General features: G+C 36.3%; 1 protein-coding gene across 24 annotated transcripts in view; it reads right to left on the bottom strand.

Moving 5' to 3' along the window:
* The window catches only part of SLMAP (sarcolemma associated protein), a 197,298-nt gene that overhangs the window by 78,840 nt on the left and 92,955 nt on the right, over positions 1–25,503 (bottom strand). For all 24 annotated transcript variants that reach the window (XM_053600227.1, XM_053600229.1, XM_053600221.1 and 21 more), the window contains exons 3-7: positions 11,077–11,149; positions 7,319–7,355; positions 5,390–5,452; positions 2,138–2,233; positions 1,856–1,927 (exon numbers count right to left, since the gene is read on the bottom strand). In XM_053600227.1, the coding sequence (XP_053456202.1) occupies positions 1,856–1,927; positions 2,138–2,233; positions 5,390–5,452; positions 7,319–7,355; positions 11,077–11,149 (341 nt within the window). The remainder of the gene's footprint in view (positions 1–1,855; positions 1,928–2,137; positions 2,234–5,389; positions 5,453–7,318; positions 7,356–11,076; positions 11,150–25,503) is intronic.

The raw sequence follows: 25,503 nt of genomic DNA on the forward strand, positions 1-25,503 counted from the left end.
AATGTCCACAAGTCAGTAGCCTTTGTATACGCCAATAACAGCAAGATAAGAGGCTAATTAAGGACACAATTCCCTTCACCATAGCTTCAAAGAAAATGAAATACCTAGGAATACACCTAAAAAAAAGAGGTGAAGGACCTCTATAAAGAAAATTATGAAACCCTAAGAAAGGAAATCGCAGAGGATATTAACAAATGGAAGAACATACCATGCTCGTGGCTGGGAAGAATCAACATTGTTAAAATGTCTATACTTCTCAAAGCAATTTACCAAATTCAATGCCATCCCTATTAAAATACCAACATCATACTTTCAAGACTTGGAAAAAATGATTCTGAGTTTTGTATGGAAACAGAAAAACTCATATAGCTAAGGCAGTTCTTAGTAATAAAAACAAAGCCAGGGGCATCAGCATACCAGATTTTAGGCTATACTACAAGGCCAAGACTGCATGGTAGTGGCACAAAAATAGAGACATAGACATTTGGAATTGAATAGAAAACCAGGAAACGAAACTAACATCTTAAGCCACCTAATCTTCAATAAACCAAACAACAACATACATGAGAAAGACTTCCTGTTCAATAAATGATGCTGGGAGAACTGGATATCTACGTGTAAAAGACTGAAACTGGACCTGCACCTTTCTCCACTCACAAAAATTGATTCAAGATGGAAACAGGACTTAAATTTAAGGCATGAAATGATAAAAATCCTCAAAGAAAGCATAGGAAAAACACTGGAAGATATTCCTGGGGGAAGACTTTATGAAGAAGACTGCTATGGCAACTGCAACAACAACAAAACTAAACAAATGAGACTTAATGAAACTGAAAAGCTTCTGTACAGCTAAGGAGACAACAACCAAAGCAAATAGACAACCTACACAATGGGAAAGGATATTTGCATATTTTGAATCAGACAAAAGCGTGATAACTAGGATCTATAGAGAATTCAAATTAATCCACACGAAAAAAGCCAACAATCCATATATTAATGGGGAAGAGAGATGAATAGAACCTTCTCTAAAGAAGACAGATGAATGGCTAGCAATATATAATAAAATGCTCATTGTCCCTAATTATTAGAAAAATGCAAATCAAAACCACCCTGAGTTATCACCTAACCCCAGCGAGAATGGCCCACATCACAAAATCTCAAAACTGCAGATGCTGGCATGGATGTGTAGAGAAAGGAACACTTTTACACTCCCGTGGAGAAACCTCAAAGGACTCAAGCTAGACCTCCCATTTGATCCTGCAATCCCATTACTGGGCATCTACCCAGAAGGCCAAAAATCCTTTTATCATAAGGACACTTACACTGGACTGTTTATTGCAGCTCAATTTACAATCACCAAAATGTGGAAACAGCCTAAATGCCCACCAAACCAGGAATGGATTAACAAGCTATGGTATATGTATACATGGAATACTATTCAGCCATTTTAAAAAATGGAAACTTTATAGCCTTTGTATTAACCTGGATGGAAGTGGAACACATTATTCTTAGTAAAGCATCACAAGAATGGAGAAGCATGAATCCTATGTATACAATTTTGATATGAGTAGAATTAATGATCTAGTACATGGTAGGGGAAGGGAAGAGCAGAGAAAGAGAGGAGGGGGGTGGGGAAAAAAGAGCAGAAAGAGGGAAGTAGGGACAGGGGTGGGGTCTTGGTGTGTGACACACCTTTTGGGGGCAAGACACAATTGTAAGAGGGACTTTACCTACCAAATGCAATCAGTATAACCTGGTTTCTTGTACCCTCAGTGAATCCCTCACAATAAAAAACAAAATGAAGCTATATAAAAAATTATAGATTTCATTTTACATACTTCAGATTAATACTTACTTTGGAGCATGCCTGTAATTGGTTTCCCATAACTTCTAACCGTGATAAGAGTCTATCTTCATCTATTAAAGCCTGTTGAAGAAAAATTAAATACAAATCAAACCCCAGAGAAATTAAAAAATAACATACATGTGAAAAAAGCTGCCATTGTCAATAGAAGACATAAAATCAACATTGGTTCATTCATTAGGAAATAACTTTATTTGCTACAAAATTTTAGTTTTCATGAAAGATACTAAACTATGTTTAAACGATTCTTGAGTAGAAAGGCAACTAGAATACCTGCCAACTGGTATCTGAAGCCTCTTGGGTGATGGCTAGTAGCCGCTGAAGCGTGGCTAACTTCTGTTCCAACATTTGTTCCCGATGTAAGGCCTCCTAATATTATAAATCACAAAAGAGATTCTATATATAAAATCAGCACATTGTACCCCATAAATGCAGTAATGTACACAGCTGTGATCTAATAAAAAAAGAAAAAGATTACAAAGTACATTTTACATTCCAGGTACTGTGAAAACAAACAAACAAAAGAAATTCTAATAAAAACAGCATGATTCCTTTAAGAAGTAATCAACTTTTAGCACATGATAAAATAATCTCATACTACATTCCACCTGATGTATTTCACAGTATTTCAAACTTGATAATACTTTGTAAAAGAAAGACAGATACAGTAGTCCCCATCCACCCCCCCACCCCGCCGGCCCTTTACCTCTGGTTTCACTTTCCATAGTAGTTTCAGTTACCTTCAGTACCACACAATAATTTGAGAGGAAGGGAGGAGGGGTCCACATTCACATAACTTTTATTACAGTATATTGTTATAATTGTTCTATTTTAGTATTATTACTTTAATATAATTAAATGCTTAAATGTTCATAAAGTAAAGTTAATTTATTATTGAAAAGACAATTTTTTATAAATTTAGTATAGCCTGAGTGTACAGTGTTTATAAAGTCTACAGGAATGTACAGTAATGTCCTGGGCCTTCACATTCACTCCACACTCCACACTCCCTCAGATCAACTTCTAGTCCTGCAAACTCCAATGATGGTAAATGCAAGTGCATTATTTTCTATCTTTTCTAGTGTTCTTTTTTCATGTTTAGATATATTTCAATACACAAATACCACTGTGTTACAACTGCCTACAGAATTCAATACAGTAATATGCTGTACATATTTGTAGTCTTATACCATACAGCCAGGAGCCTAGAAGGCTATACAATCTAGGTTTATGTAAATAAATTCTATGACCTTCGCAAGGATGAAATGGCTGAACGATATATTTCTCAGAATATATACTCATTATTGAGTGACCCATGACTGAATATATACATATATTTTTGTATGTACACACATATACCTCCCCCCCATATATATATATACATACATATATATATATACATCTCAGAAGAATTCATTCTGATCTAAGACAAAATAATTTGGTTAGTAGCAAAGATACTTTATAATGGCTTAACTGCAGGAGTATAATATCTAAATAAAAACAGCTTAAAATTTTTCCTTTATAAAATGTTATAATACCTATATATATTTGAAGAGAGAGAGAATGCTTCATTCTCACAGCCTACTTATTGTGTTATCAGATGTTGCTTTGACTGCATACTATTTATAAGCAATTAATACGCTAAAAATAAGTATGCATCCACCAAATACTAATTCAATGTAATTAAGGGATCAAGGTGTTATATAACTATTTGGCAACCCCAAAAGATTATTTTCAAAGAAAGAACTGGCATGTAAAGCCCAATCTCTAGGTGATTTGTTAACATTTGATAGCTGCTAAAGAAGTCTCCTTCACAGAGAATCAAGGTGAAATATTCACAGCATTTAGCTGTGGTTTTGGCATACCTTCTTCACCTTGTTCTATTCCTGTCATCCTTCAGAGAACAGTTACTACCCCAATTCCTCTGAGTCATCTCACTAGAAAAGTGTATGCTTCAAACATAGTACCTGAAGTTTAAAGCATGAATTTATTGTTCTTCACATCCTTGATAAATCATGATTAGGGAAAATCTAGTTGAATTAGAACTAGAGGTACCATACTTTAATATAACTCTAAGGTTATAGAATTAGTAATCTAATAAAAGCCATACTGCCTCAGAATCCACATTAAAACACAGCTTACATTTAAAAGAGACTATTTACCAAGTTTATTTCAAATGCTTAAAACATTTCTAATATCTAGGAAATTACACACATGTTGCAAAAAGTTTCTGAAAGAGAAAACGACCAACCAAATATATCAGTAGAATCTACTCTACTTCCACTAGATGGTGTATTTTCACCTTTTAAATTTGATTCCATTTGGAATTTCTAAACTGCATAAAACACATCTTAACAGAAATCTAATACTTCCTGGAATGATTTTTGATTTCCAGTTCAGAGATATGAAATGCATCTATTTTTATGTTAAAAGTTCACAATTTGTATTAGAACTTTAAATGTATACACAAAAGACTGATATAATTTTCTGAGAATTAGAAAAGAGTAAAAGATTAGAAATACTAGAAATATTCAAAGAAATGATACAAAAGTTGGAAAGAATGAGAGAGTTGGGAGATAAAATCTGCAGTCCAACATGACTCGTAACGATAGTGTATAACCTTGGGCAAATCATTTAACCTACATAAGTCCCATATTTCCCATGAAATACGAGCTCCAGACCAAATTAATCTCAAAGTTTTCTTCTACCTCTAAAAGTGGAGATCTATATCAATTTATGTGCTTTCTTATTGTATGGCAAACAGCTACTAACATTTGTAGCATATAGTCTATGTGGCAAGCATTGTTATAAGTGTTTTACACATTTCATTTATTCTCCACACTCCTGTAGGCTAAGTGCTACTACCATACCACTTCATAGATGAGGAAAATGAGGCACACAGGGGTTAAACTTTCCCAGCAAGGAGCTCTGGTTAGAGCCCACACTCTTAAATTCTCAAGTGCAAATGTAAGAAAATGGTTTTCTACACACACTTTATGCCTAGCAAAAGATCTCATTAATACATTGATAGTTTTCTGCCCTTCAGTATCCACCTGTAAAAATGGGGATAAAATATGTGCCTAATAGGATCTCAAGAGGATTCAATGAATTAATATAGATAAAGAGCTAGAATGGAGCTTGGCATACAAGTGCTATATGATTATTTGCTATTAATATTACTAAGCAACCAAAATCTTTTTTGGTTTTAATTTTATTTAAAAGTCGTCTATGGATAAAGAACTATTTTGAAACTTCTTCACGTTTGAAGAAAAATTTTCTCTCACACAGAACTTATCTTCTCTAGACTTAAAAATCCTGAATCTTTTATCCTTTCTTCATAAGATCTATATTTAATCCTTTTCTTCTTCATAAGATCTATATTTAATCCTTTTCTTCTTTGAAAAGATGGCATTTCTTTTAGACTTGTATCCAGCCAATTTTCTTTATCCTATATTTGTGAACAGGCAAAATAAAAGTTGTTTAGATTTGACTTAAAGACTAAGAATTCTCAAGATTTACTTTTACCTGTAGATACTGAGAAAGCTGGAATAGTTCCTGAGAGTACATACTTGGAGTGTTAGCAGCAACCTAGTAACAAAAGGATACCAGTGTCAACAGAAAACACTTTATAAAAGACTTTAAAGACAAACTAGCTCCTTCAAATATCTACTTCAATGTGCAAAATAATATATTTTATAAAATTAACCAGTTCCCTTGCTTCTCAAAATATCTCTGCCCTATGCTCAGAATTTATGAACAGTATTATACTATACCGACCAATTTATAAAGCAGTAGAAAAAATGCTATTCATGAAACATCACTTGAAAGCCAAATCACAAATTTATAACAAAGGCAATGCAGCTTTTTCTTTTTTTTTTTTGGTAGAGACAGAGTCTCACTTTATGGCCCTCGGTAGAGTGCCATGGCATCACACAGCTCACAGCAACCTCCAACTCCTGGGCTTAAGTGATTCTCTTGCCTCAGCCTCCCAAGTAGCTGGGACTACAGGCGCCCGCCACAACGCCCAGCTATGCTTTTTCTTAATCCAGAAATAATGCCTCCTAAGTCAATAGATCCACATATTTCCCCTTGAAAATTCATCATTAAATAGTCAACAAATCACAATTCATTTAGAAGTAGCCATCTTCTTAGTATTTGTATGTAGGTGGGCAAAAAGACATGAAATATAACACTTTGTCTAATGGCTAGAGGCAATGAAAAAAGTTTTATCCTTTTCTTTATACTACAGGTAAGTTTTAAGAACAAGACGGGAAATAATGTAAACAAGTATTAGAAGAAATATCTTTTATGAGGAGTTTTCCAAGGCTATGGAACCATGGTATCTTTTTGTTTCTTTTTTTAAGATGGGCTCATGGGGTTGCTGTAACATTTACTTACACCTTCAACACCAACAAGCTGTGTGTTAACTAGTAGCAGTTCTTACTAAGCTCAGAAAGCATATTTTTATTAATACGCAGACTGTAGGCAGAGAATTGCCATTGTTTTTTAAAGTTAGTTCTAAATGTGGAATGTAAAGGTCTTAGCAAAATAACTAAGAAAATGCTACAAAAGCTATGTTAACTAATGTGATGAAAATGTGTCAAACGATCTATGAACCAAGTGTATGGTGCCCCACGATCATACTAATGTACACAGCTATGGTTTAATAAAAATAAATAAATAAAAATAAATAAAGTTAGTTCTAAATCAGCAAGACTATTATTTACGTCTAAAATAACTCTTGGTGTTACATAAGTTGTTGATTAACCGCTTCCATCTCTCAAAAAGGAATCTAACAGAGACTGTCATTTTAAACAGACTTTCATTCTTCATGCAATAGGAAGAAAAAATGTAAAATATTTTTCTCAATAGTTTAGTTACTGTACTAAGAAAACTCAATATCCACTTTAATGTCAAAAGATGCAAAAGATCTATTTTATTCTAATTAGGAATGACACAATAGTTTATTATTTCTGAAAAAAAGAAAACTTTTCTAACAAGCAATTTCTATAAAGTTTCTGATTAGATCAGGTTAAAACTGATCTTCAAAGATAATAAAAGAACAATTTCTGTAAGTCTGTATTTCTATGTTATTCCCTCTATAGGAAAATGTTGAATGCACTCTTTGGACAGAAAGTTTTAATAAACTTCCAGACAGAACTATATCTCAGAGAATTAAAAGTAATAGCTAACATTCCTTACCGCTGGCTAGGCACAAAACCAGTCAGTATTCCTAGTCTACACAGTCAACAGTTTACTTTAAAATAACAAAAGCTTTTACTGAAGAAACCTCCACCTTAAATTCTCTAGATATCAAAAATCAGAAGACTATAATAACTATATAGCTATACACACTGCATATTTTATTATGGAAGAGAAGTTTCTAGGTAAAAACAATCATTTTCAAAATAATATAGCTAAGTCACTTTGGAAAAAAAATCATTAGCAACTTACTTTGTCAACAGGACTTGGTAATGGAGCATGGATGACACTGAAAAGTAAAATTTAGAATTTTTATCTAATATCCTGACAATAGAGGAAACATAGTATTAGAGTACCAGAATATCTTAAACCACAACGTTGATATATTTGCTTTCATATAATTAGAAGAACATGAATTGTTCAATCCTTCATAAATGGATAAAATTCTTAGAAAACAAAGTAATAAACATATAAACCTGCCCTTTACATATCAGTTTACTTTTTAGAAACAAATGTCAAGTCCAAATTTTATTAAATGTCCTTTGAGAACGCACTATTTACTGAAGGCTGTTGTAAGAATTTCTACACAGATAAGAAGTACTCTTTAAATTATCCATTTTCGATTTTGGAATGTATAAATTAAGTTCCTTTTAAATTAAATATTCCTACACAGAAAGACTTACAAAGCAACACTATACTGGAAATAAAAGCTATACTTTGGAAACTTGTTCCAGTAAAGAACAAATTTTTTTCGTTGAGACAGTTTCATTATGTTGCCCTCAGTAGAGTGCGATGACATCACAGCTCACAGCAACCTCAAACTCTTGGGCTTATGAGATTCCCTTGCCTCAGCCTCCCAAGTAGTTGGGATTACAGGCACCCACCACAATGCCCGGCTATTTTTTTGTTGCAGTTGTTTAGCCAGCCAGGGCTGGGTTTGAACCCACCACCCTCAGTGTACATGGCTGGCGCCGTAACCACTGTACTGCAGGCGCTGAGCCTGAAGAACAACTTTAATCAAAACAGTAATACTATTCTTCTCCACTGAGCCACCTCAGAAACCAACTGAAAGCTTGGATGTATGTATGAATGAACTGAACTCAGTGCATTACTTTTAAACAAAACATTAAATAGACAGCACTAATTGGTATTAATTGCCTTTTTTTTTTTTAACCTGATAAAATTCTACTGACAGAAGGGTAGTATGGCAGTTAAGCATAGAGGCTCAGAAGCATACTGACTGGGACACCATCATAAAACCAATCCCACAGAGTTATTTTGAATATTGCATGTGTTAATATAAATACTGAACTGTCAAACAGTGGCATAGGAAATAGGAAGCCTTCAATCACTACTACCACTCTCATGGGAATAGAGTGCTAAGGAAGCCACAGTCTCTATTTCACAAAGCCTTATAAGAAATGGGGCACGTGGCTCATGCCTGTAATCCCGCCCGTTGGGAGGCCCAGGCACGTGGACTGCCTGAGCTCACAGTTTCAAGACCAGCCTGAGCCAGAGGGAGACCACGTCTTTAAAAAATAGCCAGGCTATAAGTGATATATATTTGTTTTTTACACAAACTACTTTGGACATAGGTATATTTTGTTTGAATTATAAAAAGGTTAATGTGTGAATAAAAAGCAGAACAAGGTACAGTAGAAAATGAAAACAGTTATTTAAGGTCAGGGTGGGCTCGGCGCCTGTGGCTCAAGAGGCTAAGGCGCCAGCCACATACACCTGAGCTGGCAGGTTCGAATCTAGCCCGGGCCCGCCAAACAACAATGACGGCTGCAACCAAAAATAGCCAGGCATTGTGGCGGATGCCTGTAGTCCCAGCTACTTGGGAAGCGGAGGCCGAAGAATCGCTTGAGCCCAGGAGTTGGAAGTTGCTGTGAGCTGTGATGCTATGGCACTCTACCCAGGGTGACAGCCTGAGGCTCTGTCTCAAAAAAAAAACAAAAACAAAAACAAAAAAAACTAAGCAGCTAAAGTTAGGGTGTCTGTAGTCCTAGCATTTGGGAGGCTGAGACAGGAGAATCGCCTAAGCCCAGACACCACGCACTCTACCGAGGGTGACAAAGTGAGATTCTGTCTCAAAAAATAAATAAATAAATAAAGTCAGGGTGGTGGGATTATTAGGCAATTCTTTGCATTTCTTTTCATTAAAAAAACAATTTGTGTAATAACATAAAAATTAAGAAAGAATTAGCTTTTTAAGAACTATCTAACTCAAAATTTTTTGTTTGATTGTTTTGGTAGGGTCTTGCTCTGTCTTTCAAGCTAGAGGGCAGTGGCATCATCATAGCTCATCATGACCTTGGACATACCACCACACTCAGCTAAGTTTTCTTCTAATATTTTGGAGAAAGGGTGTGGCTCTTGCTCAGACTGGTCTCAAACTCATAGCCTCAAGCAATATTCTCCCAGAGTGCTAGGATTATAGGCATGAGCCACTGAGCCCAGCCCCCTACAAAAGATCATTAAAGCACTAAACACTACATATACAATGGACTTAAAACTCCAGGCATTCTCGCATACTCAAAACATCCATAGAACAACTGGAGTCAAGTTGGAAATTGGACTATCTACCTCTGAAGACCATTATAATCTTCTTCCAGCTCTAAAGAATTGCTGTTCAAAATTCATTTTCTCCAGAAAGTCAACACATTATATTCATTCATTATATTATATTCATTTTCTCCAGAAAGTCAACACATGACAGCAAAAATTTAAATGATGCTAATATTTAAATGCATAGGAAAAACCAAACAATGTGAAGAAAACAGGGGCAAATATTAAAAGAACTGGGGAAGAAGAGGAATAAGGACACAATTCACTGAAATGGACTTTGAAAAAATTCACGTGCTTGACTAGATGGAAACTGAAAACAAAGACGATCCATTGTGTAACTGCTCAAATCTTAACTGCATGAAAGAAAAATCTTATTGTCAAATATAAACATCAAAGTCTTAAAGAAACAATAAATCAATAGCTGATTAATAGTTACTCTTATTTCTAAAACTTTAACTCTTGACTCAAGAAAGCTAAATTACATTAAAGTTCCTAAAGTTTACTATAATTTTAATAAGCTACAATTTAAAATAGGAAACAGATTAATGTTTTAAATTTAAAATATTCTAAAATTTCTGCTTTGTTTCAAATTGGTAGCTTCTAATAGAAGCATGAAATATGATTCTAATGAAAGCACAGACTGTCACAGTAATAGGAGGGCTTCTCTCTGCTTAATCTTTCCTTCTCTTTTTTCTATTCATTGCTCCATTTTTCCTTCAATTTATTGTTTCTCTCAACGTTGCACCCTCAGATCATTGTCTCTGCTTTTGAAGGGCAGAAAACATTATATTGGGTGTAGAAAAAAGATTTTAGCATATTCAAAATTTTCCTCAAAATAAAAAAAGTTTAAAGATTGCTCAACTCCCTTGAATACTCAATAATGATAACCTCTGAAATGCACAAGATCAAAATGTGTTTACATTTTAAAATCTAGACTTTGAGTAACTTTTTCCCTTTCAAGTGCCCTCTAAGTGACCATTTACATTACTTCACACAAAACATAAATACGACATTGAAAAAAAGTTAAAAATAACTCCCACCAAAATAAGTTACTAACTATATTGACATCCTTAGGGTCCTATAAGAACGAGCATTAACTTCAGTGGTAATCACAGTCAATGAGTACTATATGCAGATCAAAAGGAATGAATGTATCACTTACCAATAGTTTATATACCCCACATATTGTGAAAAACAACTAATTATCCATCAAAATATAAATTGTCATGTTAAATTTGGAAACAAAATAACCCTGCCTCTGATATATTATTATCTACTAGAATGACAACTACTGTGAAAAGTAATTTAAACTTAAGTGTATTCTATTCCAAAAAAAGTACTATGCTAATTTTCTAACATTATCAAAAGAATCCTGATGTACTCTATTAACAGTATCCCATCATCAAGTATATAACTTCACAGCACTAAATTATACTCACTCTGAGCGGAGCCGGGCTTCCATACCATCTGGTAGAAAAAGTTTTATTGTGGAAACAATACACCCATGGGTAACTGGTTAAAACAAACAAATAACATGGATAAAACAACTGTTTAAAAATATTAAACTTTATACCTATGGTATCTAAACATATATTTTATTCTTGTATGTAAAAACTTCTGGAAAAGAAAATAAATCTGATGTTGTAATGAATATTTTCAATGGAGAAACTCATCCCTGTCCCTAATGAATTGCAACTGCAAGGTAGAATTACACAGGAGTGTTTTGAAAGGTATCCTAACCTCCAATTCTATAACAGTCAACAAAAGATCAATTGAATTAATGAAAACATTAACTCAGGCAGGACAACTTTCTCACTGAGCTTGCTATCATTGCACCCTGCAAATTTGCATGGTTTCTGGTCATATCATATAAATAACTAAAAATGTTTGCTATATAATGCCCTGCTAGTCTTCAGGGTGCACATAGGCATCAAAATAAACCACTGTAGGGGGGGAAAAATCAATTGAATATATAGAACTACAACTAAGGGAGGAAAATGCACTTTCTCCCTACCTGATAGCATTAAAACTGTAACTTACAGTAAAACTTCCATAGTTGACCACCTCCGACACTAACCATCTCCTTAAGTTAACCTAATTTTCATAGACTGAATATATACCCCATATACATATCAATATAGTAAGCTTAGTTCCTTATGTTGACCATGTCTGTATGTTGACCAATTTGTTACAGTCCCTTGGTCAACTTACAGAGATTCTAATGTATTTCCAAATTTAAAATAATGATCTTATTCTTAAAACAGGAGTGTCTAACACCTTTTAAATTCCTCTGCCCCACATTGAAAGAGTAAGAGTTATCTTGGGCCACACATTAAAACACAAACAGTAATAAAAGTTGATAAGCAAAAAGAAAAAAGAGAAGAAAGGGAGGAGAATCCCTGCATATTTTTGTGATACCTGACATCACAGATAAACAAGAAAAGTCCTCACAAAATCAGCATGTGGGCCCATAGGCCACAGGTTGGATACCCCTGGTTGAATATGCTATTCAATCCTTTCATTTTATGGGTGAGATAACCAAGATCTCAGAAAAGTGAAAATGCCCCCACTACTCTCTATTATTAATTATCAGAGTTATTAGCTAGTACACAAGGTTCCTGTTTCAATATTTAAAAATTTTCTTTCCTTTTTTTTTTTTTTTTTTCTATCTGACTTTAAGATCCAATGTTTGTTTCCTTGATGGCTGTTTCTTCAACCAGCCCCAACATAATTCTTTTTTGAATTTTTAAGCTGTCGCCCTGGGTAGAGTGCCGTGGTGTCAAAGCTCACAGCAATTTCAAACTCTTGGGCTCAAGTGATTCTCTTAACTCAGCCTCCCAAGTGGCTGGGACTACAGGAGCCCACCACAACACCCAGCTTTTTTTTTTTTTAGAGATGGGGTCTTGCTCTTGCTCAGGTTGGTCTGAAACCTGTGAGCTCGGGGGAAATCCATGCACCTCGGCCTCCCAGAGTGCTAGGATTACAGGCGTGAGCCACTGCACCCAGCCAATAAAATAGATTTTTAAGAAGAGAGTTAATGTATTTGGGGGTAACTTATTAAATGATCAGGTCCACAAATCATCAAGATGATAATATAAACATGAAGTTCATAATATGACTGTCATCTGGAATGGCACATTAACATAAGGAATTTAGAACATTTATTCAATACAGATTTATATTAACTAATTGATTATATGGAAAATGCTATCACAGATGAAGAACCATCTTCTTGCAGTGGTTCCCAATCTTTTTGGCACCAGAGAACAATTTGATGAAAGACAATTTGTCCACAGATGGGTGGGGACAGATATGGTTTTGATATGAGTCTACAAGCAACTGATTTATTATAGTCACTGTGTAGTCAAACCTCTCTTCTAATGACAATCTGTATTTATAGGTGTTCCCCAGCACTAGAATTACTATCTCAGCTCCACCTCACATCATTAGGCATTATATTTTCATAAGGAGCATTCAACCTAGATCCCTCACATGTAGTTTACAGTTGGGTTGGTGCTCCAATGAGAATTTAATGCTTCTGCCTTCTGACAGGAGGTGCAGCTGGTGGTGGTGGTGTGAGTGATGGGGTGCAGCTGTAAATACAGATGAAGCTTCACTATCTCTCTGCAGCTCACCTCTTGCTGTGCAGCCTGGTTCCTAACAAGCCATAGACTGTTCCTGGTCCACAGCCTGGCAGATGGAGACTGCAGATCTACTGGACAGTCTTGTAAACTTTGCCTAGCACAGCAATCACAGCCACGAATCACTGGATTCCTTCCTTTCTGGTCTCATTCTCTATCCTGCTACCATGAGTATCCTATTCAAACCCAAGCTACCTGCCATCTTTAAACACCCTACCTTTTACAACTCCATGACTTTTACACAAGCTGTCCCTTTTTGTTGTTGTTGTTGTTGTTGTTGTTGTTTTTTGTAGAGACAGAGTCTCACTTTATGGCCCTCGGGAGAGGGCCGTGGCCTCACACAGCTCACAGCAACCTCCAACTCCTGGGCTTAAGCGATTCTCTTGCCTCAGCCTCCCGAGTAGCTGCGACTACAGGCGCCCGCCACAACGCCCGGCTATGTTTTGGTTGCAGTTTGGCCGGGGCCAGGTTTGAACCTGCCACCCTCGGTATATGGGGCCGGAACCTTACCGACTGAGCCATAGGCGCTGCCCACAAGCCGTCTCTTTTGTCAGTGATGTCCTCTATCCCCTTGCCTATACAAGCAAATGCTGCTTATTTTCCAGACTCAGACTTTCTACTTCCTTTACCAAAGCTCAGCATCTGAGTTAGATGTTCCCAGAGCCTCCTATATCTACTTCTTATAACATTAAACACACCTCACTATAAACATTTATCATTTACGCAAGAGTTTTCTCACCAATTAGATTAAACTCTTTAAGGGCAGTAACGATTGTTTGCTTCTCACTTTATAAACCTGTATACTTAGCAGTCATCTCTTACCTTCTAACAGTTAACAAATGCTTACTGAAAATATCAAAGAACATGTCTGCCTAATATTTTAGAGTTTCTAGTACTCAAGGGGAAAGATGTTTCCTACTTTGAGGACAGTAGGTTTTATCTCCATTTGCAGGAACTACTTAGTCCCCTTCTCTCCCCAGCAGAAGACAGGGAAGAAATGGATTTATCCCAGCTTATGGCTTACTAAAACAGCCTATGATAAATAAAGGAGCACATATTTAGATCAAGATCCAGCAATATCTTTATTACCAATATCTTTAAGTTGGTAATAAAGTTTTTTTTATTTTTATTTATTTTAGACAGAGTCTCACTTTGTTGCCCCAGGCCAGAGGGCCATGGCATCAGCCTAGCTCACAGCAACTTCAAACTCTTGGGGTTCAAGTGACCTTCCTGCCTTGGCCTCCCAAGTAGCTAGGATACAGGCATCTCCCACAAAGCCCAGATTTTTTTTTCTATTTTTAGTAGAGATGGGGTACTGCTCTTCCTTAGGATGGTCTCAAACTCCTGAGCTCAAGTGATCCTCCTGCCTTGGCCTACCAGAGTGCTAGGATTATAGACATGAGCCACCCACACCTAGCCTAAACTTGTGTTTTGTTTTTTTTTTTTTTGTTTGTTTTGTTTTGTTTTTATTTTGGCCAGGGCTAGGTTTGAACCTGCCACCTCTGGCATATGGGACCGGCGCCCTACTCCTTGAGCCACAGGCACCGCCCTATTGTTTTGTTTTGTTTTTTGAGACTGAATCTCACTTTGTTATCCTTGGTAGAGTGCCATGGCATCACTGCTCATAGCAACCACAAACTCTTGGGCTTAAGCGATTCTCTTGCCTCAGTCTCCCAAGGATCTAGGATCACAGCTGCCTGCCACAATGCACAATGCCTGGCTATTTTCTTTTTTTTTTTGAGACAGAGCCTCAAGCTGTCACCCTGGGTAGAGTGCCATGGCATCACAGCTCACAGCAACCTCCAACTCCTGGGCTAAAGTGATTCTCCTGCCTCTGCCTCCCGAGTAGCTGGGACTACAGGCACCCGCCACAATGCCTGGCTATTTTTTTGTTGCAGCCGTCATTGTTGTTTGGCAGGCCTGGGCTAGATTCGAAACCGCCAGCTCAGGTGTATGTGGCTGGCACCTTAGCTGCTTAAACCACAGGCACCAAGCCGCCCGGCTAGTTTTGTTTTTGTTGTTGTAGTTGTCATTGTTGTTGAGCTGGCCTGGACTGGGTTCAAACCCATTGGCCTGAGTGTATGTGGCTGGCACTCTACCCACTGAGCTACGGGCATTACCCAGCAGTTTTTTTTTTTGTTTTTTTTTAAAGAACATCTCTAAAGATGTCAAATTGTATATAAAACCAGTATATGGTGCCCCATGATTGCATTAATGTATACAGCTATGATTTATTTTAAAAAAAAAGGAAGGAAAAAAAGAACATCTCTGACTAAGCTGACAACTTGTCTATCCAACCTGCCTTTGAAATGATTCTTACAATAGGTAGAAACACAGATGCATAGAAATCTGAGCTATTGTTTTGATTTGCAACAGGCAAGTCTTTAAAGTAACCTGATAAAAATGTTTTGTTTTAATACTTACATTAATCAACTATACGTAGCAGCATTTCCCAAAATAGAGTGCAAAAATATTAACAAAAAAGGACTTGAAGATCAGATGAATTGGTTATATTTGGTTAAAAGAAGTTTTAAAAGATTTGGGGGGGGGGGTTGTTTTTGGCTTATGTTTCATTTTTTGCCATTTTCAGAGCCTTAAAGGGTTTTGTCCATAATGAAGCTCTAAAAAGTAATATTTCTAAACTTATTTAACCTTTGAGCATCCCCCCTGACCTCCTTATAGGAACACATAGAATTGATATTATGACGAATATACTTTGGAAAATACTGCTCTAAAGCATTCTATGAAATACTTTTAAAACATATTTTACTTTCCGATATATCCCAGAAATATTATGTTTCAAGATTCAAGGACAAAATTAATTATAAAACAAAATTTTAATAGCTCCTTGGGGAGGATAATAGAACTATGGGAACATTGGCACATTAAATATACACATGTATTATAAGCCACACGCAAATTTCAGCAATATTAAAATATGAAAACCAGGTGTGTCTGAATTAAAGAAACAAGGTGGAAAAATCTGCAATTATCTGCTATAGTTATGAGACTATTAAAAATCAGGGTGAAGACTGCACAAACTTATTATACCGTTTGTCTGTTTTTTCCCTCTACAATCTTTTTTTTTTTTTTTTTTTTTTTTTGAGACAGAGCCTCAAGCTGTCACCCTGGGTAGAGTGCCATGTGCTATGGCATCACAGCTCACAGCAACCTCCAACTCCTGGGCTCAAGCGAGTCTCCTGTCTCCACCTCACAAGTAGCTGGGACTACAGGCACCACAACGCCCGGCTATTTTTTGGTTGCAGCCATCATTGCTGTTTGGCAGGCTGGATTCGAACCCGCCAGCTCAGGTATATGTGGCTGGCGCCTTAGTCACTTGAGCCACAGGCTCCTAGCCTTCCCTCTATAATCTTATATAGGCCATTTATTTTGCTTTTGAGCTACTGTATTTACTTTTGGTATGCACCTGGCCTTTTTTCGTCGTCTCTTTGCATAAACACCATATAGAGGACCTGTCTGCAGACCTGGATAGGGTCGCTGGAACTTTTGAGGTAGGTGTGTTATAGTTTGGTTCTATCTCCATTTTTACAGTGAGTAGAAATTTTACTCTATACTTAAGAGTAGTTTGAAGGATCTCTTGAAATGATTGGCAGCAATGGGAAGGACAATGAATAAAACCATAAAAACCTAAGATATATTTTACAAACCAAGATGAAAATGAAAAGTGTTAATATTTCTAGATGGGGGAATGAGTTTTTTAAATGGCTTACGACTACAATCTAATGTACAGGTTGAGAATGTCTTATCCGAAACTCTGAAATCTGAAATGCTCCAAAAGTCAAAACTTTCTGAGTGCAGACATGACAAGTGGAAAATTCCATTACCAACGTGTGATGGTTTGCAGTTACAATGTAGTCAAAACCAAAGTATCACATAAGATTACCTCCAGATTATGTGTGTTTATAAGATGTAAACATCAATAAATTCTGTGTTTCAACTTGTGCCCCCATTCCCAAGATATCTTAACTATTCACAAATACTCTAAAATTAAAAAAATAAAACAACCCATATTCAAAATCCAAAATGCTTCTGATCGCAAGCATTTTGGAGAAAGGATACTCCTGTAAAATGGTTACAAGGACCTTTGATCCCAAATTTTTGGCGTCATAAAGCTTCTAATTCTTAGAACTTATTTTTTTATTAAGTTAGAAAGGGGGCAGAGAAAGTTAGCTGAATAGACAGGTACTCTTTTAATTCTAATTTTTTTTTTTTTTTTTGAGACAGAGCCTCAAGCTGTTGCCCTGGTAGAGTGCCGTGGATCATAGCTCACAGCAACCTCAAACTCCTGGGCTCAAGCGAGTCTCCTGTCTCCGCCTCCCAAGTAGCTGGGACTATAGGCGCCCACCACAAGGCCCGGCTATTTTTTGGTTGCAGCCGTCATTGTTGTTTGGCAGCCCGGGTTGTATTTGAACCCGCCAGCTCAGGTGCATGTGGCTGGCGCCTTAGCCGCTTGAGCCACAGGCGCCGAGCCTTAATTCTAATTTTTAAAAGTTGATATTCTTTCATTCTGTTTTCATTTGTGAGCTCTAGTTTATCTATTAAAAGAACTTTTCTTCTTCAATTATTTTTTTTAACCTCAGATATAATTCTTACAAGAAAAAGGCAGGATATTTTTCTCTTTATTTACTTACATGTTTCAGAATGATAAATTGGTTTCCTAAATTTTTCCAAAGGTAATCAAATCTTTTTTCCTTTTTAATATGCTTTTAAGCTTATGGATTTGAATATATTTCATATATATATATTCTCACACACACACACACACCCGCGCAGTTTCTGGCCAGGGCTGGGTTTGGACCCGCCACCTCCGGCATATGGGGCTGGTGCCCTACTCCTTTGAGCCACAGGCACCGCCCATATTTGATATATTTTAATCCATTACTGTTATTATGATTTCATGTCCAAATTGTCCATCTTTGACCAGATGTTTTATGACAATATCTTCTAAGCTTAATTTGTACATTTATTGCTATAGCCTCAAAGTCAACTATTTAGTCTTGTTTCTACCTATTTATTTGGTAGGAAGAAATTTTTCTCTAGGTATGTGGATTTACTTACCACTTTATTTCTATTTCTTTATAATACTATGCAGTAATATCGCTCACTGGCTTGTTTCTTGACTCACCCAGGAGTGGTGGTTCTCTTGATTTACCTGTTTGCTCAACAAATATTTACTTCAGAACGTGCTGGCTACAAAGCAATGTGCTAAAAATAATGGGGGAAACCAGGTTCTTGTCTTTGAAGAGATTTCAATGTAGAGAGAACAAACCAGAAATACCTAACATAACAGCAAAGGGAGAAAAAATGGAGGAGTTAAACCACAAATGCTAGAAGAGATATAAAACACTGCTATGAGAATGTGGAATGGGCAAGGGCAGGGGAAGCTTTATGAAAAAGGTAAAAAACAAAAAAATTTGTAATTTGGGTGCAGGACAACTACAAAAGGAACTCTACCTAAAAAATGCAAATATTGTAACCTAGTTGTTTGTACCCTCACATTAAACTGAAATCTTTAAAAAAAAAAAAAAAAAATTGTAATACTGGGGCGGTGCCTGTGGCTCAGTCGATAAGGCGCCAGCCCCACATACCGAGGGTGATGGGTTCAAACCCGGCCCCGGCCAAACTGCAACCAAAAAATAGCCGGGCGTTGTGGTGGGCGCCTGTAGTCCCAGCTACTCGGGAGGCTGAGGCAGGAGAATCGCTTAAGCCCAGGAGTTGGAGGTTGCTGTGAGCCGTGTGACGCCACAGCACTCTACCGAGGGCGGTACAGTGAGACTCTGTCTCTACAAAAAAAAAAAAAAAATTGTAATAGAAGGAAAAGTAGAGAAAACAGAACAAGCAAGGAAACAGGAAAAGGAAGTGAGAACATGCACGTGTAAGGAGAGCAGTTGAAGGGAACTGGATATAGGAAGTAAAGAACCTACATTTCAAGGCTCTGTAGAGGCCAGGTTCCATGCTAAGAACACCTGTTAACTAGTTATGAAAAACCATGTAAATAGTGATTTTTATGTCCTATTTTATAGATGAGGCGACTAAGGTCAAAGAGGCTAAAGAATCTTGCTGAGACCACATGTTTGTTAAGTGGCAGTACCAGGATTCAAAAGAATCTTTTCTGTGTACCACCTTACATCTAAATAATCCATTTTAACAACTTAACATATATTCAGGGGAGTAATAGAAAATAAATCAAAAGGTTAAATTGAGTTTATATTTTTGAGGGCCTTAAGTGCATAATTCAGTGTTTTAGACTTTGTTCTACAGTATGGCACAGCAGGGCTTCTAAGAGCAAGAAAATGACATCAATAAAACCGTAATAGAAGAATATTCTGGAGGCAATAGCTTGGCAGAGAATGATGGCCAGGATGGTGTATTGTACCAGACTACAGGGGTCCTCAAACTACAGCCTGAGGGCCACATGCAGCGCTGTGTGATTGTATTTGTTTCCATTTTGTTTTTTTTTTTTTACTTCAAAATAAGATATGTGTAGTGTGCACAGGAATTTGTTCAGTTTTTTTTTTTTTTTTTTAAACCATAGTCTGGCCCTCCAACAGTCTGAGGGACAGTGAACTGGCCCCCTGTTTAAAAAGTTTGAGGACCCCTGTACCAGAGTATGGTGTACTGTACCTAAGTATGACATATTATACCAGGGTATGGTGTAACACTCTAGGATAACAACAGAAAAAACAGAGAGCAACAAGGAAAGAAGGCAAACAACAACCACTGCCAGAGGTAAGGTGGAAGACACAGAATTCAGAAAAGATGTCAAGACTCTAAGCTAGAGTGTTCAAGAGAATGATGGAGCAGTAAAAAAAAATTGGAAGTCAGTAAGTTGTATGAAGGGGAAATTAATCTTTGGGCAGAGTAATTATAGGGAAACAGCAGAACATTCAAGAGGAAATAACCAGCTAACAGCTGGAAATATAGCACCTATAAGAATGGATTCATAGCAGACAGGTGAGAAGGAAACTTGTTACTTAAAGACAGGCGAAAGCATAGAAAAAAGCAGCTGCCAGAACCTTAATTAAGCAGTTATACAACAGACTCACACACCACACCTTATTGGGACTGAAACATGGAATCCAGGGATCTGTAGTTGTACAAAGCTATGCAGAAAAATCTGGTGCATAGCCTGCGGATGGAGAATCTATTTTTAAAATGAACAAAAGATTTTCATGCCATCAGAGAGGTTTCCAGTGAAAGAGATATGGTTTGTGCTAAATCAGCTTTGTGATTACTCCTAGCATCTGGAAAGGAGAAGTAGGTAAGAGTACCTTTGAAATGGCCATTTATGAGTTCTAAAGGACAGATAAAGGAACCTAGCGCTGAAACTGCTAAGAAAGAAAGAAAGATTTAATGGTAAGCAAAGACGGTACATATGGTAATCAAGGGTTTTAGTAACAATAACAGTACCTGGCCCTGAAGAGAGCATTATATATACACTCTTCCAAATTTCAATATTAACACCATATCACAATATGAACACTGCACCACTACCCTTTGATGTAGGAAGCAGGATCATGATTCCCATTTTATAAAATGAGAAAATTAAAGCTTACATAGGCTAAGGAGAAGCAGTAGGTAATAAGGAGGTTGCTGATTCTCAATCTTCATATTAAGTCTCTGGGGATTAAGAAGGTTGTCCAAATCTTGGTTTAGATGGGGTGAGATAAAAAGCTTTTGTAAAATGATGGATGAAGATTCATAGGACATTTTAAATTTATTCAATCAACACATGCCAGGTTGAATTTTGAAATTCCACAATGAAGACAGACACATTTCCTGCCCTTGCACAGCTTATAGTTTAGGAGTGAGGACACAAAAAGGATGTGTGCAGAATGCAGAGGGGCATGTAGGAAATACCTCATCCAGTCTTGTAGAATCAGAAAAGGTTTCTAGGCATGGGAAGACGCATGTATGAGGGCTTGAAGGCCAGGTATATCATGAGGAGTAATTTAGTGCAGTTGGAGCACAAAGTCAAAGAAAGATACACCATTGACCTTGCTCTTAATAGGCCCTTTGTTCATAGGGGCTTAACTAAGGAACAGTTGGTGAAGAAGACCTGAAATGATGAGCTGACTAGAGTTATATGTAAAATTTATAGAACTAACTGGCCCAAAGCTTCGCAATAGGGGGTTACAGTAGCAGTTTGTGAGAATAGAGGAGTAGCCAGTGGTTGGGTTGCTAAACCTTGGCTGTCTCTCTTCCTTTCTTTCTAAAAATCTACTAGAATATCACCCTACTTGTTTACAATATGTTATATGCGTAGTGTAGATTATCTGTACATGCCTGACCAGGGTGTTTGCTCCCTGGAGCCATACTGCGTGGAAAGTAAAACATAAAACCCACATTTTTAGAGCTGAAAGCAGGGGAAACACTAATAGGACCTGATGATGTTCGGTGGCGTTGGGTCAATTATCTTTTTAAGAAAACCCTGATATATAATACAATAAAACCTAACTGACCACCTCTTTAAGTTGACCTAATTTTCGTAGACTGGACATACATCATATGTACTCAGTGGAAGTTCCTTATGTTGACCACAACCTCCATATGTTGACCAGTTGTTACAGTCCCTTAGGTAGTCAGCTTACAGAGGTCCTACTGTATTTTACATAATATATATTCTTTTTCTAAAATTCTTTTTACACAAATTTTACATAAATACATAAAAGTCATACATACTGGAAGATGTTTAAGTGTTCTATTAGCCTCCTTTCACTTTTAATTTGGTTGTCTTCTCTACTTCTACTCACACTCCTGGATAACCCTCATTAATGACATACTATGTATTCTTAAGTACTTCACCCTCATGTACATGTTATTATATACAAACACATACATCTATAGTTATAGGATTGGTGAGACTTTAAAATAATGAAATTATTAAAAACAATTGATTCTTTCCTTATTCAACAATGTATCTTATAGAAACCCTGCAATTTATATAATTCTAATTTATTCTTTTTAATATCTGTATAATGGGCAATTTTAAAATTATGCTTCCATTGTTTTTAGTAATATACACACTAATGCAAAAATACTCCTTTCATAAATCCTCACAAACTATTTTCAATCATTCACATGTATAACTTCCTATGTATTTTTTTCTATAAATGTGTTTAAAAGCACTACATAGTACTGCTTTTTTTTTTTTTTTTTTGTAGAGACAGAGTCTCACCTTATCGCCCTTGGTAGAGTGCCATGGCGTCACACAGCTCACAGCAACCTCCAACTCCAGGGCCCAGGCGATTCTCCTGCCTCAGCCTCCCGAGTAGCTGGGACCACAGGCGCCCGCCACAACGCCCGGCTATTTTTTTGTTGCAGTTTGGCCGGGGCCGGGTTTGAACCCGCCACCCTCGGTATATGGGTCCAGCGCCCTACTCACTGAGCCACAGGCGCCGCCCCTACATAGTACTGCTTTATGTGAATGGATTATACTATACATGTCCTTCTCCAATTTGCTTAAGATAATGTTTGAGATTTATCTTTGTTGCTATGTATTTAGCTATACATTTTCACAGCTATATCATATTTTTGCTATTTTTATTCTATTTTACTTAGAATTTTTATTTTACATAGTTTTCTTTTCATTCTATTTAGAGGTTTTTGTTAGGGTTAATTCCAGAATTTGGCTGAATATCTCTTCAACATCTACTGATCATTCAGTTGTACGACAACTATTGGTTATATATTTACATAGTTTTTCAGCTTTAGTTTGTGAATTATGTTGACAGATTTCCTATGCCTAGAATAAATCCTACTTTGTTGTTTATTTGTTTCTGAATTTCTATTTCTAGCTTTATTTCTGAATTTAATTTACTAATCTCTTAATTGGAATTTTTCAACTATTGTCACAAGTGAAATTGAGTACAGTTTTGTACTGCATTTTTTTTTTTTTTTTTTTTTTGTAGAGACAGAGTCTCACTTTATGGCCCTCGGTAGAGTGCTGTGGCCTCACATAGCTCACAGCAACCTCCAACTCCTGGGCTTAAGCGATTCTCTTGCCTCAGCCTCCCGAGCAGCTGGGACTACAGGCGCCCGCCACAACGCCCAGCTATTTTTTGGTTGCAGTTTGGCCAGGGCCGGGTTTGAACCCGCCACCCTCGGTATATGGGGCCGGTGCCCTACTGACTGAGCCACAGGCGCCGCCCTTGTACTGCATTTTTTATCAGATTTTCTCATTAGTGATATGCTGACTTCCTTAAAGATTTTGGGACCTTCCCCCCTTTATGTTAGAATTATTTAAATAATATGGGATTCACCTGTTTTTTTAAAATAAGATCAAATTCAGCTGTATATCCCTCTATTTCTGGTATCTTTTCAATGATGAATCTTCAATAACTTTCTATTCTCTTTTTAAAAAGTTAATTTATTCAGGCTTTACACTTCTTGGGATAATTTTGCTAAGACAATATCAATTTACTCTATAGCTTTCTTTATTTTGCCATAGGTAGGCATAACAATATTCTCTTAGAATTATTTTAGTATAACTGTATTTATTTCTCCTTTCCCACTCCTCTTGCATATTTCTGCTAGTGTTTTTAATGCATCAAAGTTTATGAATTACCTACTTTATCGTTTTCTTTTTAAAAGAAATAGGGTTTGGGTTTGTTTATCCCTTTTAGAGTTTTTTTGTTTGTTTTGTTAATTTCTGCTTTGTATTTCTTCTTCCCTTCTTTTTCTTGTTCTTTCTCTAATTTCTTCTGGTAAGTGCCAAGTTCCTTCATTGTTTGTCTTTCTTCTTTAAAACAGAGGGAATTTAAGATTATAAATTTCATCTAAGTTACTATATTTTGGTATAAAAGTCTCCTTTCCTTTCTATACCAGGGATGCCAAAAAAATTTATACACATTTTACGAGATCTTATTGCAAGTAAAATCAATCATTCCCCAAAAGTGCACAAACTGTAGGTAAAATAGATGTGTGGCATCTCTAGGTACACTAGACCAGTAACATTACCTTCAATTCAACTTCAAAAAGTAATACACAGGTAACAATCTCTTAAAATGTATATACATTTTTTGGCATCCTCTGTGTATGTGTACATATATGAACAGAAGGTGCAAAAAAAGTATATACATTTTAAGAAAGGAAAAAACTATTAAAATTGTAATACTCAAGACATGTTTGAATTCTGCAATTACAAGAGATACAAGATAGAATATACAAGGTAACAAATGTTATTGGTATATGTTGAGTATTACTATTTTAATATAGTTTTTTTCTTTCTTAAAATGGCTACACAGTTTGAAATTCCCCTTTAAATTTGATCCAGAGACTATCCAATAGTGTTGAATAATTTTAGGAGATATCTCCAAGTTGTATAAAGCTTTTTACAGTGTTATTTTTCACAGGATAAGAATCTACATTTTTTTTCTGGTATGTGCTAAAACAGGTAACACTCAATTGGTGAGATAGCTGTATCCCAGGAGCCCATATACATAAGTCAACTTTTTTAAGCCAGTAAGTTCATTAAATGATGAAATTTTTCTTTATTTCCTTAATGTTGGCATGAAAGATAAGTAAAGTTTCAAAGAAGACTACAAGAATCTAATATTGCTGAAATATTAGATCAAAGTATGTTCAGAGAGATGAAAAGGGAAACTTGCCAAATGTTTGCACTGTCCATATTAAATCAGTGGAACCGCACAATTTTGGTTTCTATCCATTTACTTTTATAATTTAGCCATACAATTTCATGGTCATAAAGTAGACAGTGAACTAGGTAGATTCAAGAAGCTTTAAAATTGTAAATATAAAAATATCAATCTATATTTACTTATTTTGTACTTTTAGTTTCAAAAACTGTGAGACATGGAATTTTCTTTTATACTTGTAATAAATAACATTAGCTGCCTACTTCCATGGTCTTTCCCTCTTTTGCTAATAAAACTCAAGGATTTTGTTTGGGGTAACAATATACATACAACCTGGAATGAAAAATCAAAATTGAACTATGACAATCATGGATCTCTTTACTCCCTGCTTTGCCAGGTAAGTAAATTCCCAGGCTTCTTTGAAGTTGTAAGTAGCTATTTATGTTACCTACCCAGGTGGCCAGTGAGACCTAAGGAGAAATCTGCTGGGAGGATTTTACAAAAGATTGTTCTTTCAAAATGAAAAAAGAGCTACACAAGAAAGCATTTTGTCTACCTCATCTTTTTTGCCTAGGACATTGATGTGAAGAAAATGATGCCTGGTACC

Source organism: Nycticebus coucang, chromosome 8 (assembly GCF_027406575.1).
Source record: "Nycticebus coucang isolate mNycCou1 chromosome 8, mNycCou1.pri, whole genome shotgun sequence".
NCBI classification, from domain to species: domain Eukaryota; kingdom Metazoa; phylum Chordata; class Mammalia; order Primates; family Lorisidae; genus Nycticebus; species Nycticebus coucang.